Consider the following 17,022-nt stretch of genomic DNA (forward strand, 5'->3'; position numbering starts at 1 on the left):
TTGTTGTTATTGTTATTATGTAAATGTTATTGTCATTGTTACCACCTTACTGTTACTTAAATGATGTTACCTGTACTATTTTGTTGTTTACTGTAAACCGCCCTGGGCCTTCGGGGAGGGCGGTATAGAAATACAATAAATAAAGTATGCATAGGATTGAAACACCAAGCTACTTAAATAATAAAATAGTTTTATTTATGAAGAGAAACAACTATGTAGAAGAAGAAGAAGAGTTGGTTCTTATATGCCGCTTTTCCCTACCTGAAGGAGGCTCAAAGCGGCTTACAGTCGCCTTCCCATTCCTCTCCCCACAACAGACACCCTGTGGGGTGGGTGAGGCTGAGAGAGCGCTGATATCACTGCCCGGTCAGAACAGTTTTATCAGTGCCGTGGCGAGCCCAAGGTCACCCAGCTGGTTGCATGTGGCGGAGCGCAGAATCGAACCTGGCATGCCAGATTAGAAGTCCACACTCCTAACCACTACACCAAACTGGCTCTATACCAAATGTATAGAAAGAGAGGAGAGAGAGATTCCTGACTAACTATTCTGTTCTACATTTATAGAATCATAGAATAATAAAGTTGGAAGGGACCTCCTGGGTCATCTAGTCCAACCCCCTGCCCCATGCAGGACACTCACAACCCTATCACACATCCCTTGAATCAGCCTCTCCATCAGATGGCTATCCAGCCTTTGTTCATTATTCTGTTCTGAAGGCAAGTGGGGAGGAAGTGTGCTCAACAGAGCAGGAAGTGCCCAGGATACTGGAAGAGAGTATTTGAAAAATGCCAGGAAGTTTCTGATCTAAATTTTCTAACTATAGATTTCCTCCAATGCCCCCTGTGGGATATGCTTCATATATGCTGTTGAATCATGCACACTGCAGATCTTTCATATTTCAACAGTTATGAACTTTGATTCTAATGTGTACAGGTAGTTCATAAAACACTTTTAGTAAGTGGATTTTTTTGACTGAAGTTTTAGTCAAACAGATTCACTAATTTGGTGTCCCCAGCACTCCAATTATAGAAAACACCAAGGGTAAGAAATCAAAAGGTCTTTGTCAGCTGATGAATAGACTCCTTGCAGGAAAAGCAGTACTCCAAAATGGCAGGGAGTACACAGGTTCAATAAAGCAAAGCATTTATACGTCTGATTACAATACAAACACACAGTCAGTTACATTGTAACCTCCAGTTCAACCCCCAAAGTCCCCCCTCAGGATCTCCTAGTTATGTCATGCGCAGTGCTTGAATTGGTGAAGGGGTGCATCAGGGGGTGTACAGATGGTGCTGGAGGGTACTTTTATTATGTAATCAATTATGTACTTTTAATCAATGCCTTTTACTTGGTTAATTGTTACATGATGAAACACTATATTACAGTTAAGATTCTCTTCTAGTTGGATACATTTGTTTCTATGTTAGTCACATAATTTGTTCTGAATAGAGTTACCATCAATATGAGCTTGAACTAAGATTCTTGCTCTCGGTGTTCTTGTTCTATGCTTCTAGCTACACAGATAAGCTTTTCTTGAGGTTCAGCAAAAACTCAGACCTCTTCCACATGACCAATGAGACTCAGACCACTGCTTTTTTGCCTGGTTACTCAGGGAATCGGGGCCCTTCTGGCAGGGTCCTCAGCCTGTCCCAACTTGCACCCTCAGATGCCCTGTACAGAGGGAACATGGAGAAATCCGTGTTCCCTTTTTTGCTATGGGATCCAACAGGGTGTATGTCAGGGCTGGGTCATGATTAAGTGGGAAAATGTGGGCTGTCCCCATTCGGGTTTTCCCAGCCATTGCTCCCTCCCAGCGTCACTTCCATCATCTACCTTCACAACCTCTGCTAGCCTTTTTCATTAAAAAAAAAACATGTCCAATCATGTTACAACACGATTCCAAAGTAATGAAATAAGAACCCTTCCCACCAGCTACTATGTTTGGTCAGCACCTTCCCATCTTTCTCTTTTTTTCTTTAGGATTCAGCTTCATACTTGGTTTTAGTGAGATCGGTGACAGTCTGTGTGTGTGTATGGGGGGGGGGGAATGGTGTGATAAAGCCACCTACCTTTTTGTATCCCCGTGTTTGTGTTGTTATGGCTCTGCTTTACAACACGATCATCATAATTTTTTTAAATTATTATTTTGGACTTGGAGAGGATGCTGGAAGATGATTGCGAGATTTTGCCATGTGACAATGATTGACAAAAATAAAGCGGGAAGTCTGACTTCATCCCTTGGCTGTTGTGTATGTACACAGATCTTGGGGGCAAACAGAGGGGGAAGTGGGACAAGGGCTCTGTGTGCGGTCCTGGGAAAGGATCAGGAGAGCCCTCCCAAGGCAAAAAATCAGGAGAGAACATGGCATAACAGCTGGGTGAGTCCTCTGTGTGGAAGAGGTCCCAGACTATGATTCTCATGTGTGCTTAATTTGTGCTTAATTTGTCTTTTAAATGCTAGTAGGTTCTATTGAATCTACATCTGATCTGCGATTGCCAGCTTCTGAACTCCTGCCAAAACACTTAGGAATTAAGAGTGGTGCAATTTTAATTCAGCTACCAACATTTGAAAGATTCACTATGACTGTTTATGCACTGGAGGTTTCATGCTGGGCTGCAGGTTGGAGTTTTAGTCGTGGCAGGTTGCCCCACCTCTTCCTGTACCCACACAGGGGAACATTTGGCCTAGTGCTTCTCATCCGCCCCCGATTTGTGCTCCTGCATGGGAGCTGGGGCAGTGAAATTCCCAGTGCGTAAACAGTCTATACTACTCGATGTTGTATAGTGTAAACTGATGTAGACATTTCACTATTATTTCTGTTACGTTGCTTCCTTGATAGCCTGTCAGTCCATCTTTATTTTTTCTTCCCATTTCTTCTTCCATTATTTTCCTTTTGGGGAGTTCTGAAGATTTTGGGCGAGATTACATGTTATTTCTCTCACCAAATCTCTCAAGCTAGAAGAAGGAATATAACCTTATGATAGGAACATGCTGTTGTGAAGGGCTGTTGCTTTAATGGCCTAATTGGATGCTTCCCAGAGACTGTCCATTGCGGCATATAAAAAGGCATGACTAAACAGACTTCTGGTATGACCCAGAAGGAATGTTTGAAGGTCTCTGGTCAGTTTTGATAAATCACAATGGGGGGAAACCCTTAAGTGGTAGCAGATAATTCTATTACCCTTTCTTACCTGAATAGACTGTTTCCCCTCCTCATGTGCCATCAAGAAAAAAAGAGGTTCTTCTAGAAATCAAATACAAGTTACAGTTTGTGCAGCACACACACAGCCTTTTAAAAAAATGATAGTTTTATATTCAGGGCTTTCTTCCTGTAGTAGTCCTTCCTGTAGTATGTAGTCCTTTCATATGTTGTAGTTTCCCTCTTACCTGGAGTATTATTATCAGGTTATATATAATGCTGTAATGATGTGTTTATGCAGATGTATTTTCTTTTCACTGTTTACAGTGTTCACCACATGCAGAACCATATGAAGTGTGGATTGGCTCAATGGTGCACCACTGAATAACAATTCATTATAGTATTGCCCCTCCACCCAAGTTCATGCACAGATTGGAACATTTTTTGGAAGTGCTGAAATAGTCAGAAATCCTTTAGAAGTGCGGCACTCCTGCGCATGTGCACATGCGTGCATGCGCGTCCGCAAACACGCATGCACGGCCGGGCAATCGCCCTCCCCGCCGCCGGTGGTCTGCAGCCTGATGAAGGTTGAGGACCACTGATTTAAACACATGTAGTTTAAAGTCTAGTTGGTCCTATCCTCTGCTGCTAACAGAAATATTTGCCTGCCCTTCCCTAAGTGATAACCTTTCATATACTTAAAGACAGCAACCATGGCCCCTCTTAACCTCCTCTTCTCTAGGCTGAACATTCCCAAGTTGCTCAGCCTTTCCTCATAGAGCTTGGTCCCCGGGCCCCAAATTATTCTCGCCACTCTCCTCTGAAAACTCTCAGTATTGTCCACATCCTTTTTGTAGTGAGGCCTCCAGAACTACACACAGTACTCCAGGTGGGGTCTGACCAATGCAGTATATAGTGAGACTATGACATCTTGTGTTTTTGATGTGATGCATCTGTTCATACAGCTCAAGACTGCATTTGCCTTCTTTACAACCACATCACACTGTCTACTCATATTTAGCTTACAGTCCACAAGTACCCCAAGATCATGTTCATACACACTGCTACCCAAAAGCATATTTCCCATCCAGAAATCATTGAAACTTATTTACAAGTAAGTATGCTATATATCGTCACAGACTTAGGACCAAACTATGTAGCTGTCCTCTGAAAGCTTTTTCTCTCATGAAGTGTAGTTTAAAATACAAGACCTGTATAAACTGAAGTGTTTTTAAAAGTGTGTCACCAGCAATATTTTTTCCATTATACCTCCTTAGTTCCTCCATACCCAGTTAGGCTAAAAATTCAATTGGTGAGGAAGAGTTCTTCCAGATAATAGCCAAAAGTACTACTGAGGGGTGGATACAATTTCCCCCTCTGCCTTTAGAATTATTATTATTATTATTATTATTATTATTATTAGATTTATTACTCGCAACTCCCTTGCGGCTCGTGACAGGTTACAACTTCCTAAAATCCACATTAAAACTCCATTAAAACAATAATTACATTCCCAGCATTACTAACATGGCAAGATCGGCAAGTCAACTTCCCCCCCTCCCACTACTGGCGGGTGGAGAGGGGATCCTGATGGTGTTTATTTCAGGTCCTGATGGTGTTTACTTCAGGTCCTAATCCCAAATCCCGGGGGGGGGGCATAGGCTATATTGTTAGCCTTGGCCTCAACCATAAACCTGGTGGAAGAGATCCGTTTTGCAGGCCCTGCGGAACGATGAAAGATCCCGCAGGGCCCGCAGCTCTCCCGGGAGCTCATTCCACCAGGCGGGGGCCAGGACCAAAAAAGCCCTGGCCCTGGTCGAGGCCAGGCGTGCTTCCCTAGGGTTGGGAATGACCAACAGATTTTCACCCACAGAGCGCAAGGCCCTGTGAGGGGCATAGGGTGATAGGCGGTCCCTCAGGTATGTGGGTGCCAACTCGCGTAAAGCCTTGAAGGTTAGAACCAAAACTTTGAACCGGATCCAGGCAGCAATTGGCAACCAGTGCAGCTTCCTCAGCACTGGCTGGCTGTGGACCCTCCAAGGTGTACCAGTGAGGACCCTGGCAGCTGCTTTTTGCACTAGCTGAAGTTTCCGGATCAAGGACAAGGGAAGGCCCGCGTAGAGCGAGTTACAGAAATCTATTCTGGAGGTGACCGTTGCATGGATCACTGTGGCTAAGTGTTCGGGTGACAGGTAGGGCGCTAGTAGTCGGGCCTGGCGCAGGTGGAAAAATGCCTGGCCCGCTACTTTTTTGACCTGCGCCTCCAAGGTCAGGGAGGCGTCAATGATCACACCCAAATTCCTGGCCTGGGACGTGATGGTAAGTTGCGTCCCTGCCAGGGTGGGTAAGCGCGCTTCCTGGTCCCACCCCCTACGTCCCAGCCACAGGACCTCCATCTTGGAGGGGTTGAGTTTCAGGCGACTCTGCTAGAACCATTCTGTCACCGCTTCCAAACATCTGGCAAATGGTTCCGGGGGAGAGTCCGGGTGGCCATCCATGAGGAGATAGAGCTGTGTGTCATCAGCATACTGGTGGCAACCCAGCCCAAAACTCCGCACCAGCTGGGCCAGAGGGCGCATAAAGATGTTAAATAGTGTGGGGAAGAGGACCGCGCCCTGGGGGACTCCACAAGGAAGTCTGTAGGAGCGCGAGAACTCATCCCCCACTGCTACCCTTTGGGTCCGGTCTGGGAGAAAGGAGCGTATCCAGCGTAGAGCTGTGCCTCGTATCCCCGTGCCAGCGAGGCAGTGGACCAACAATTCGTTATCCATGATGTCAAAAGCGGCCGACAGGTCCAGAAGAACCAGCACTGCCGACCCGCCCCTATCCAGATGGCAACGGAGGTCATCCAACAGGGTGACCAACACCCTGGCCAGGTCGAAAGCCAGACTGATATGGATCGAGTGCCGAAGTTTCTTCCAAGAATGCCAGGAGCTGGTCTGCCGTGGCCCTTTCAACCACCTTGCCAGGAACGCCAAGTGCGACACTGGGCGGTAGTTGGCGGGGTCCCGCGGGCCCAGCATGGATCTTTTCAGGAGAGGGTGAACCTCTGCCCCCTTCAGCTGCTCAGGGAACTCCCCATAATCCAGGGAGAGGTTGATAATGTACCTGAGCTGGCCTCCTATCCTCTGGATCATAGACTCATAGAATAATAGAGTTGGAAGGGACTTCCTGGGTCATCTAGTCCAACCCCCCACTCTATGCAGGACATCACAACCCTATCGCTCATCCACTGTAACCTGCCACCCTCTTGAACCTTCACAGAACCAGCCTCTCAGTCAGATGGCTATCCAACCTCTATTTTAAAAGTTCCAAAGATGGGGAACCCACCGCTCCCAAGGAAGCCTGTTCCGCTGTGAAACTGCTCTAACTGTCAGGAACTTCTCCCAGATGTTTAGACGGAATATCTTTTGCATTAATTCCATCCCATTGGTTCTGGTCCATCCCTCTGGGGCAGGAGTGAACAACTCTTTTCCATCCTCTATAACAGTGGTCCCCAACCTTTTTATCATTGGGGACCAGTCAACCCTTGACAACTTTACTGAGGCCTAGCGGGGGGGGGGTAGTCTTTTGCCGAGGGACATCGCCGCCTGAGCCCCTGCTCCACTTGCTTTCCTACTGGCACCCCTGACTTTCCGCCGCCCACTGGGGGGTGCTTTCAGCAGCAGCTGCTCAGTGCCACGCCGGGGGGGGGAGTGAAAGCCATGGTGGCTGCTAGAGAGCACCAAAGGTGAGCCGGCAGCAGAGTGATATGGCAGCCCCCGAGTCAGCAGCCGGAGAGGAGGATGAGGAGGAGCTGCAGACAGGTTCCAACTGATCCACGAACTGGTACCAGTCTCTGGACCAGGGGTTGCGGACCACTGCTCTATATGGCACCCTTTTAAATACTTGAAGATGGTTATCAGATCCCCTTTCAGTCGTCTCCTCTCCAGGCTAAACAGAACAAGCTCCCCCAACCTTTCCTCATACGACTTGGTCTACAAACCCCTCACCATCTTTGTTTTGCCTCCTCTGGACATGCTCCAGCTTGTCTATATCCCTCTTCAACTATGGTGCCCAAAACTGAACACAGTACTTCATGTGAGGTTGAACCAGAGCAAAGTAAAGCAGTACCATCACTTCCCGTGATCTGGACACGATACTCCATTTGATACAGCCCCAAACCCCATTTGCCTTTTTAGCCACTGAGTCACACTGCTAACTCATGTTCAATGTATGGTCTACTAAGACCCCTAGATCCTTTTCACACACACTATTGCCAAGACAAGTCTTCCCCATCCTATATTGGTTTATATGATTTTTCCTACCTAAATGTAGAACTTTTGTTCCTATTGAATTTCATTTGTCCCTATTGAATTTCATTTTATGCAGTTTAGCCCAGTTCTTGAGCCTATCAAGATCATTCTGTATTCTGATTCTGTCTTCTGTTGTGTTTGCTACCCCTCCCAGTTTAGTATCATTTGCAAATTTAATAAGTACCCCATCTAATCCCTCATCCAAATCATTTATAAATATTTTGAACAACACAGGCCCCAGGACAGATCCCTGGGGTACTCCACTCATCACTCTTCTGCAAGAGGATGCTGAACAATTAACAAAGACGCTTTGGGTATGATCTGTCAACCAGTTATCGATCTACCTGACAGAATTAGGATCCATACCGCATTTTACCAGCTTGTCAACAAGAATATAATGTGGAACCTTATCAAAAGCTTTACTGAAATCCAGATAAACTATGTCCACAGCATTCTCCTGATCCAGCAAGGTAGTCCCTTTCTCAAAAAAAGAGACAAGATTGGTCTGACATGACTTGTTCTTGTGAAACCCGTACTGAGTCTTAGAAATCACACCTCTCAGTTCCAGCTGCTTAAGGATCTACTGTTTGACAATTTGTTCCCAAATTTTGCCGGCAACAGATGTCAAGCTGAAGGGTCAGTAGTTCTTTTTCCCTTTCTTGAAGATGGGGACAACATTTGCCCACCTCCAATCATCTGGCACCTCACCTGTTCTCCAAGAAGTATCAAAAATAATGGACAGAGGTTCAGAGATTACATCTGCAAGTTCTTTTAGTACTCTTGGATACAATTTATCTGGCCCAGAAGACTTTGTTTCATTTATAGAAACTAGGTGTTTGTGGACTACCCCCACAGTGATCCTAGGCCACCATTCCAATCCCCCCTGTTGGGATACGTTTTTGCCACAGTGAGCACCATTTCCCTTACAAGACTGAGGAGAAACAGAAATTCATAATCTATTATACTTTCACTTTCTTGTCATCGCAGTGGTCCTATGGTGTCCTTACTCTTTTTCTTACTTGAAATATAACTAAAGCCTTTTTTGCTATGTTTAGCACTTCTTGTTGGCCTAAGCTCATATTGAGCGTTATCTTTTCTAACACTCTCGCTACAATCATTGGTTATTTGTTTATACTCATCCTTTGTAATAAGGCCTTCCTTCCATTTCTTTTTTATTCCTCAAATCTTTTGACAACTGCTTATGAAGCCAACTTGGCTTCCTTAGGCTCCTTCCATCTTTTCTTCTTAAAGGAATTGTTTGTGATTGAGTCTTCAGTATTTCACTTTTAAGAAACTCCCAGCCCTCTTAGAGTTCCATTTAAGAAGATAGTTAAACTGACAAGGCTGTCTATAAGTGCTGAAATGGAGAATGTTTTTCTAACTTCCCTAGTGCTTATTTTTTTAAATCATGGAGGAGGTGGTGCAGTATTACCATCCATACCATAACTCTGTGCCTGCATGCATGCAACCGCCCACGCTCTGACGCCCATGCCTCCCCCCCGTGGTGCAGCGCTGGCTGCGTCGGGAGTGAACGGCTGCTTCGGACGCCAAAGTGCCCAACCCTACTCTAAAGTATGCCTTTTAAAAGTGCCCTTGTCATTTGTTTTAGAAAACAGTAAAAAGAAATTAATTAATGTATTTTAGAATGTTAATAAATTTAAAATCCATAGTAAGTAAGATTTATTTGTACATGGCCAAAGGCCTTTACAAAATAACAATATAAACAACACATTTACAAAATATATATGATAAAATAAAAGGCACCTTAAAATAGTTTACTATATAAAACTATAAAACATTTAAAAATGCATAGTAAAGATACATGATATGTTTGATATAATGTTTTCTGAACTTGATGTACTCAGAAGCTGTTTGAAAACACTGTAAAAACAGCATCTGATCTTTCTAATGGTTACAGAAAATAAAAATTAAAGTCAGAATTACCAAGTGGTTTTGAAATTGGTAAGTTAATATTTATGGGCTTTTATTGTCTCTTAATTGAAGAGAAACCATTTATATTGACCTTTATGTTGTGATTAAAATATAAAACTTATTGACTGTTAATAGTGATATGTAATGGTATGCATAACCAAACATCAAAGATTAAGAGCACTTGACACACCATAGAAAACTTACAATGGCAGCAGACTTTCAAATTAAACTTCAATGCATTTATTTAGTTTTACTGTAGACCTAAACTATTTTTTCTCCTAGCCAACTTTGTCTAGGAGCTAATATTGCAGTTTATTATTCTAAGCTCTTGAGCAGATTTTTCAAATTATGCTTTGTACTAGTATCAAAGCCCATTTAAAAATGGGCTTCAAAAGGGGCGGCAGGAAGGAGGGTGTGAGAGGGTGGCCGCGACTCCCTTTGACCTGCAAAGTGGGCTAAAGGGAGTGGAACTCCCCCCCTGCGGGTGGCGCTGCCATGGGAGACTTCCTTTGGCCCAGCAAGCGCTCTCACTGCGGTGAGAGTGCTTCCCATGTTAAAGGGAGTGGAAATCCCCCCCTGCAAGCGGCGACAGGGCTTTGCAGCCCACAGGGGGGCTCCAAACCCCTCCCACCAGCTCCCTCCCAGCAGTAGTGTACCTGTGGGCTGCAAAGCCCTGTCGCTGCTTCTCTCCTCATGGGTGACAATGGAGGCCGCAGCCACAAGGCTTCTAGCAGGCAAGGAGGGAGGGCAGGAGCTGGAGGGGGAGGGCCAATCAGGGTGGACCTGGACGGACAGGGGCCTGGACAGTCTCTTCCCAGAAGATTATTTCCCAAATATATAAGGGAGCGAAATAGTGTTAAGGATGGCATGGCAAAATGAGAATTTGGCCAGAAGTTATTTCTGTAGTGCTTTTAAAAAAATTTTAATATACGTTTTTCATAGATACATATATATATTTATATATTAGAATACGGTCAAACCTATGCTACTGATGAAATATCTACATATATCTTAAAATGTATTCTGTATCCTTTAAGGCAGCGATTATTTTGCGATTTGATTGTGTATTTGGCATGCGATATAAATGTTTGTAGTTGTGCATCCTTGACAATGAGATGTGATTATATATTGCAGTTAGAAAGTTCCACTGAATCAATGAATTTGATCCAAAGGAGCCCTTTATGTAAGGGAATGTTGAGGTTTCCGTTGGTTTCCTGCTAAGACTACAGCCTCCTGTGCTGTATCCCATACTGTAATTTTTCCTTTAGATAAGGAATTTAGATAAGATAAATAAGATGAACGCAAGCAAATCTGTTCTTAGATTTTATATAATTGAAAAATTGTGATTTGATTGTTATAATAGGTTGGTCTAAGGGCCACACATGAAGCACCACTGACAGAACTGCTCTTTCCTGCTTGTCTGTTCTTAGTGTGATGAGGATTAGTGGACCCTTAGAAATAATGTGGAGCTAATTGGAACTTTTCAGTGGGAGAGGGAGAAAACTACTCCCACACTGTGCCTCTACTTCTCTTGCAGAAGATACCTTAGCTGGCTCATAAATAAATTGTATTTCCCAAATGTTTCAGCTTGCTTTTAAAATGGTTATTGATATGGTAATTCTGCATATCACAATCACTTAATATATGTAAGGATCTAAATAGTCTTCATCCCTTCCTCTGTGATCTTGATCTTGTTCCTCATAGTGCTCTTCTGCTTCATGATTTTCTTCTGCTTCATCATATTCTTCTGGAGTTAGATATCTTCGGAACACTGGAGTCCTCAGCTGGGTTCGTTGATTGGAACTAATTTTTTGTTCACCATAATAAATACTGCGTATGAGAGGAAAGCAGAAGAAGGCATACGTACTTATTGGAGCTGTGAGCTTATTTTGGTCCACACGAATGTAGGTCAACTGGTTGAGGTTCAGTGGATCAATAGAAGGACACATTAAAGTAATATTTATAACTGTAAAACAAACAAAAAAGTTAAAATCTGAACATAGTCATTCAAGCCTATAATTTAATGAAATAATATTTGCCATTATAAAAAATAAGCATGGAATTGTATCTTAACTCCTGTGAATAGAATTTATGAAAGTCAATCTTACCTGCCTTCCTCTTCCATTAACTGTCTATAACCTACAAAATGCATATTCAAGCTTGCTCTGTGAAAATACTACTTAACAAGGAAATAACAGTGCTTCACTAAAGTCTATGTTAGTGAGTGGAATTGAACCTATTTCCAAACAACATATGAAACATTCCCTGTATACTCCATTTTTAAAAACTATGGTACTACCTTTTTCTAGACATAGACAACTTACAAATTGCTTATAAAGCATTAAAGTAATACACTGACATTATTAGCAACTTAAAACACCAAATAAAACTGAAAAAGAGACTCAGATCAGAGCAACAGAAGCAGCCCAATAGCTAGATTACCATAAGGAAAAAAACAACAGGAAAAGATGTGGGGAGAACCTTCTATTACAAAATTCAGGGCAACTTTGCTTGGTGCAGAAAACAAAACAGAAAGCACCAGGCTTTCCTGGGCACAACTGCAGAAAAGGTTCCCTACTGGTCACTACTTTATATGGCATGATGAAGTTAAGCCATGATTAATGACGTCTAATAATGTCTGTTGATAGACTATCATGTTGGATTGACAGACAAACCACAATCTTAAATCATGGCTAAAAAAGGGAACGATTCAGCACAAGGAATCTGCCCATGGACAGCCTGTGGTTGCTGGCAGGTTTTAGAGCTTCCTTCACATTCCTCCAGGGACAAAGTTTGACTTGTTTTTCCTTGCCGGCTCATCAGGAGGCAAAAGCGTTGATGAGCTAGAGGGAAAACGCTGGAGGGGTCTCCCATGAGGAGGCTTGCAAACATGCATTTGCAAACAGAAGGCAGCTTAAGTTTTGTGCCTCCATGTGGAATTGGCCAGGGTTTAAGATGCTTGTTTGTGTGAACTGACAAACCTTAAGGCAACCATCAGGGACAGCACTCTTTGTCATAATGTTTGGACTGAACAAATACGAAGACATGAGAAAGCTAGTAGTAAGGCTGAAACATATAGTTTCTTATATGAATTGCTGCCTTTCAGTTTCAATGCAATGCTAGCTGCTACCGGTTTGATGACTTTCTCCTAGTCACTACACAATTTTGGGAAAGCCATGTAGCTTTGCTTATATATAAACCCAATCCAATTATGAATACCAGGTATGAAACACACATATAGAAATTGTCATGAACCTCGATTCATGCCTCTCTCCATTCCTGCAGCCTGGCAAGGCCAGGCATCATAAAGCTGTAAATCTTCCCTCTGGCTCCAAGCCTCCTCTGCATTCCCAGTAGGGTGCAGTGATCTCCTCTCCTTATCAAACCACTCTTATGACCTTGCGTAGACAGTAGAGACTCAACAGAAATGTTAAGTCTCTACTGTTACTGTTAGGATGAAAGCATAGCCATCTGGCCTGGCTGGGAAAGATCGTACCTTTCGTGTCCTGTGCTCTCCCGCCTAAATGCCTTGTCCCCCCTCCCCTATCAAATGCACCCTATAATAATCTTGGGATGTCTATTGTTCCTTTGTATCTGCCAAGACCTTTGCTCAAGAGGTCTTGGCCTATTCCAGCATCTTATAGTTTCTATTTAATAAAGCTATTCCTTAGACTCTCAACTGCCTGTTGAATCCTCAAGATTTCTTTATCACGGACTCTACCGGCTGGCCTCAGCCTGATTCCTGACAATAATTGGACTTATTTTATGTGAAACTCTAAGGTTGATTCTGTATGTGCATTATGCGCTATAAGCAAAAAATTAAAAGTGAATATACCATAGTCTCATCACCAATACACCAAGTTATAAACACCATTTGTCCTATTAAACTCTTGTTTAAAATATTTGCTTACATGACATTGGATAGAAATTACTATTTAAGGCCTATACCAATGATTAGGACACTTATGCCATGTGAATTTCCATAATTTTGGTTTATCCAAATTTTGTTTTCAAATGATTTATATTTTCATGTTTTGTACATATTCTGGATGTTCTATATTTATTTAAAATAGCATTTTTTTGCTCAAACTGCTGAATAACCTCCAAAACATCAACAAAGCAATAACTTTAAATGATTATGTGTATGTGTGTGTATGTGTGTGTGTGTGTATGTATATATATATATACATCCTCAAAGACAGCCTGAGATACCCTTTCCAAAAATGGTAGGTCTACATATGTTATTGCCTATGTTCACATCCAGCCCTCTGATTACTACCATACAAGTTATTTGTGCTCTGACCTAAACAAAGAATAAATTTGCATTTCTGTCAAAAGGACAATGCAATCCCACCCTCCTGCAAAATAAATAACCCCCTGCGCCCTCCCATAGTAGAACTATTATGCTGCTGCTTTGTTTCCCAGGGGACACATTTCAGTGGGATACCAGGAGTCCCGCTGAGATGTATCCCCTGCAAGGGCACATTCCGTCTCTGGAGCAGATCCAGCTCTGAAATGTGTTCTCTGTGGGAACACAGCACCACCAGCAGCCCGGCACAGCTGCCACCATGCAGTTTGGGCCTCAGTGAGTTTCATAACCAAGTAGAAATTTGAACCTGTGCTTTCTAGGTCTGCATCTCCTATTTTAACGGAGGTTACATAGGATCACATATATAGCTCTCTCTTTTCCATTTTATAATAGTGCCCACTACAGTTTCTCAAAATTCCAAAAATGTCCATGAGCTCACTGAGTTGTGGACACCTGCTCCAACTACTGGCCTACACTAGCTCTTATTAAACCCCTATAAAAAGTCTGTCCTACCGAGTTAAGTATTCTAGATTCTTGTACTTCATTAAAAATAAATTTTGTAATTTTGAAGTTTAAGCCACATTATTTTCCAGTGTATATTTTTTCTACTACACTGAACTTCCAGCTTCAAGCATCCTAGCTGAAGGAACCTGGAAGAATTCATGTTAGTCCTCATCAAAATGAAAACCCATTCCTTCTTGTTTATTATTATTTTAAGGTTCGTCACTATTATTACAAATATTCTGTTGTTTCATATATCACCTTGTTTTTATGGGTACTTATTAATAATGTCTTATTTTAATGTTTTTGATAATTTGTTGCATTTGTATTCTGGAAGCTGCACCCAGTCTTTAGTGGCAGGGTATACATTTCTAACTAAGTAACTGGATGGGGAGATATCTTGGTAGAACATGGGGAGGTATCTTGGTAGCGTTGGAAGAGCCCATACAGGCCATCAATTCAGGTTCAATTATTTATTATTTAAATTTATATACCGCTGTTATTGATTGGGCTCACGGCAGATCACATAATTAAAATAAAAACACAATAAAACCCATAAAACCCCATAATTACAATTACTAAAGGTGACAAGATGGCAAGCAAAAAAAGTTACCCTCTCGACCAGCCAGGGCCAGCCTTCTGACTGTCTTACTGGTGAGAGTGGGCAGAGAGAGATGGACAGAAGGGCATGGGGGATCTCAGATTGAATAGCGGGCCCTGCCCTGACCTCAACTGTATGCCTGGTGGAAGAGTTCCATCTTGCAGGCCCTGTGGAAAGTTGACAACTCCGACAGGGCTCTTAGCTCTTCCGGGAGCTCATTCCATCAGGTTGGGGCCAGGACCGAAAAGGCCCCGGCCCGGGTCGAGGCCAGGCGAGTGTCCCAAGGGCCCGGGACTACCAGTAAGTTCATACTTGCAGAGTGAAGAGCCCTGTGAGGAGCATAAGCAACCAAGTGGTCCTGCAGGTAAGCAGGACCCAGACCGCGTATAGCCTTAAAGGTCAAAACCAAGATCTTGAACTTGATCCAGAAACAAACTGGTAACCAGTGCAGATGTCGAAGCACCGGCTGAATATGGGCCCTCCATGATGTTCCAGTGAGGATCCTGGCAGCTGCATTTTGTACCAGCTGTAACTTCTGGATCAAAGACAAAGGCAGGCCCGCGTACAGCGAGTTACAGTAGTCTAATCTGGAAGTGACCATTGCTTGGATCACTGTGACCAAGTGGTCCAAGGACAGGTAGGGCACTAGTAGCCTAGCTTGGCGAAGATGGGAAAATGCCGTCCAGGCTATTTTTGTGACCTGAGCCTCCCTGGAAAGGGAGGCATCAAAGGTCACTCCGAAATTCCTGGCGACCAGTGCAGGTGGTAATTGCACCCCATCCAGGCATGGGAGATGCGCTTCCTGGTCCTGCCCTCTTCTCCCCAGCCATAAGACCTCCATCTTGGAGGGGTTGAGTTTCAGTCGACTCTGCCTGAGCCATCCAGCCACTGCTGGCAAATGTTTTCGGAAGGGGGAATCCGGCTGGCCAACCACTAGGAAGTAGAGCTGAGTGTCATCTGCATATTCGTGGCATCCCAGCCCCTAGCCCCAGACCAGCTGGGCTAGGGGTCGCATATACATGTTAAAAAATGTAGGGGAGAGTATTGCCCCCTATGGAACTCCGCACGGGAGTCCACAAAGGTCAGATAGCTGATCCCCCACTGCAACCCTCTGTGTCTGATTCCAGAGAAAGGAGACCAGCCATTGCAGCACAATCCCCCTAATCCTGGTTCCAGCGAGGCAGTGAGCCAATATCTCGTGGTCGACCACATCCAATGCAGCCGACAGATCTAACAACATGACTATGGCGGAGCCGCCTCGATCCAGCTGGCGCCGGATATCATCCATCAGGGCGACCAGCGCGGTCTTCACCCCATGGCCAGGATGGAAGCCAGACTGGTATGGGTCAAGGGCCAAAGTTTCCTCCAGAAATGCTAGGAGCTGATCCACCGCAGCCCGCTCTATCACCTTACGCAGAAATGCAAGATGTGAGACTGGGCGGTAACTGGTGGGGTCCCGCGGGTTCAGCGATGTTTTTTTCAGTAAAGGGCGAACCACTGCTCCTTAAGTCCTTTGGGGAACTCTCCAGATGTCAAGGAGAGGTTGATAATCTCCCTCAAAGGATCTCCAGTTTGAGCAACCAAGGCTGACAGGGATCTAAAGGGGCAAATGGTTGCCCTCACTGAACCTAGCAGTTTGTCCACTTTGGTTAAAGAGAGCTGCCTGAAGCCATCAAACACTAACCCCCGCAATGGCCATGGAGCTTCCAGTTCGCTAACTGTATCAATCGTGGCAGGGAGGTCGTGACAGAGCAACAGAACTTGGTCCGCAAAATAGTTCAGTAAAGCCGTACAGCCTAAATCCAATTTACTTGTTGTTTGATCCCCTTCCTCTGATTACTCTAAATAATTGTGCCAGGCTAGAGCTCGTGGACGCAATTTCAGTGGCATAGAAATCTCATTTCGCCACTTTCACCACATTCTCATACGCCTTCATAAGCGTGCGATGAGATGTCCTTTTCACCTCATCACGAGTCTTTCTCCCCCCTCCCTCAAGCCATCTCACTTCCTTCTTCCTCTCCCAAAGCTCCTGTGTATACAATGGAGCCTGTTTGAGGTGAAGGCGGAGAGGGCGCTTAGAAGCAATCTCGTCAATAGCAGCCATGAGGCAGGACTGCCAGTCCTCCACCAAGGCCGTCAACGAGACCTCGGAGGGCATCGGGTCCTGTGGAGCATTCAGGAATCTCTGGGAACTCATTAGTCTCTGCGGACAGACCAAAATACGTCTGTCACCCAAACGGGGA

The 17,022-nt window shown here is 44.1% G+C and overlaps 2 protein-coding genes across 7 annotated transcripts in view; one reads left to right on the forward strand and one right to left on the reverse strand.

Moving 5' to 3' along the window:
- The window catches only part of CENPP (centromere protein P), a 220,415-nt gene that overhangs the window by 38,385 nt on the left and 165,008 nt on the right, over positions 1-17,022 (forward strand). The window lies entirely within an intron of this gene.
- OMD (osteomodulin) overlaps positions 7,152-17,022 on the reverse strand; it is a 31,095-nt gene continuing 21,224 nt past the window's right edge. For all 4 annotated transcript variants that reach the window (XM_077325730.1, XM_077325729.1, XM_077325731.1 and 1 more), the window contains exon 3: positions 7,152-11,334. In XM_077325730.1, the coding sequence (XP_077181845.1) occupies positions 11,006-11,334 (329 nt within the window). In that variant the 3' untranslated portion in view covers positions 7,152-11,005. The remainder of the gene's footprint in view (positions 11,335-17,022) is intronic.

The sequence above is a fragment of the Paroedura picta genome, chromosome 3, assembly GCF_049243985.1.
Source record: "Paroedura picta isolate Pp20150507F chromosome 3, Ppicta_v3.0, whole genome shotgun sequence".
Lineage (NCBI taxonomy): Eukaryota > Metazoa > Chordata > Lepidosauria > Squamata > Gekkonidae > Paroedura > Paroedura picta.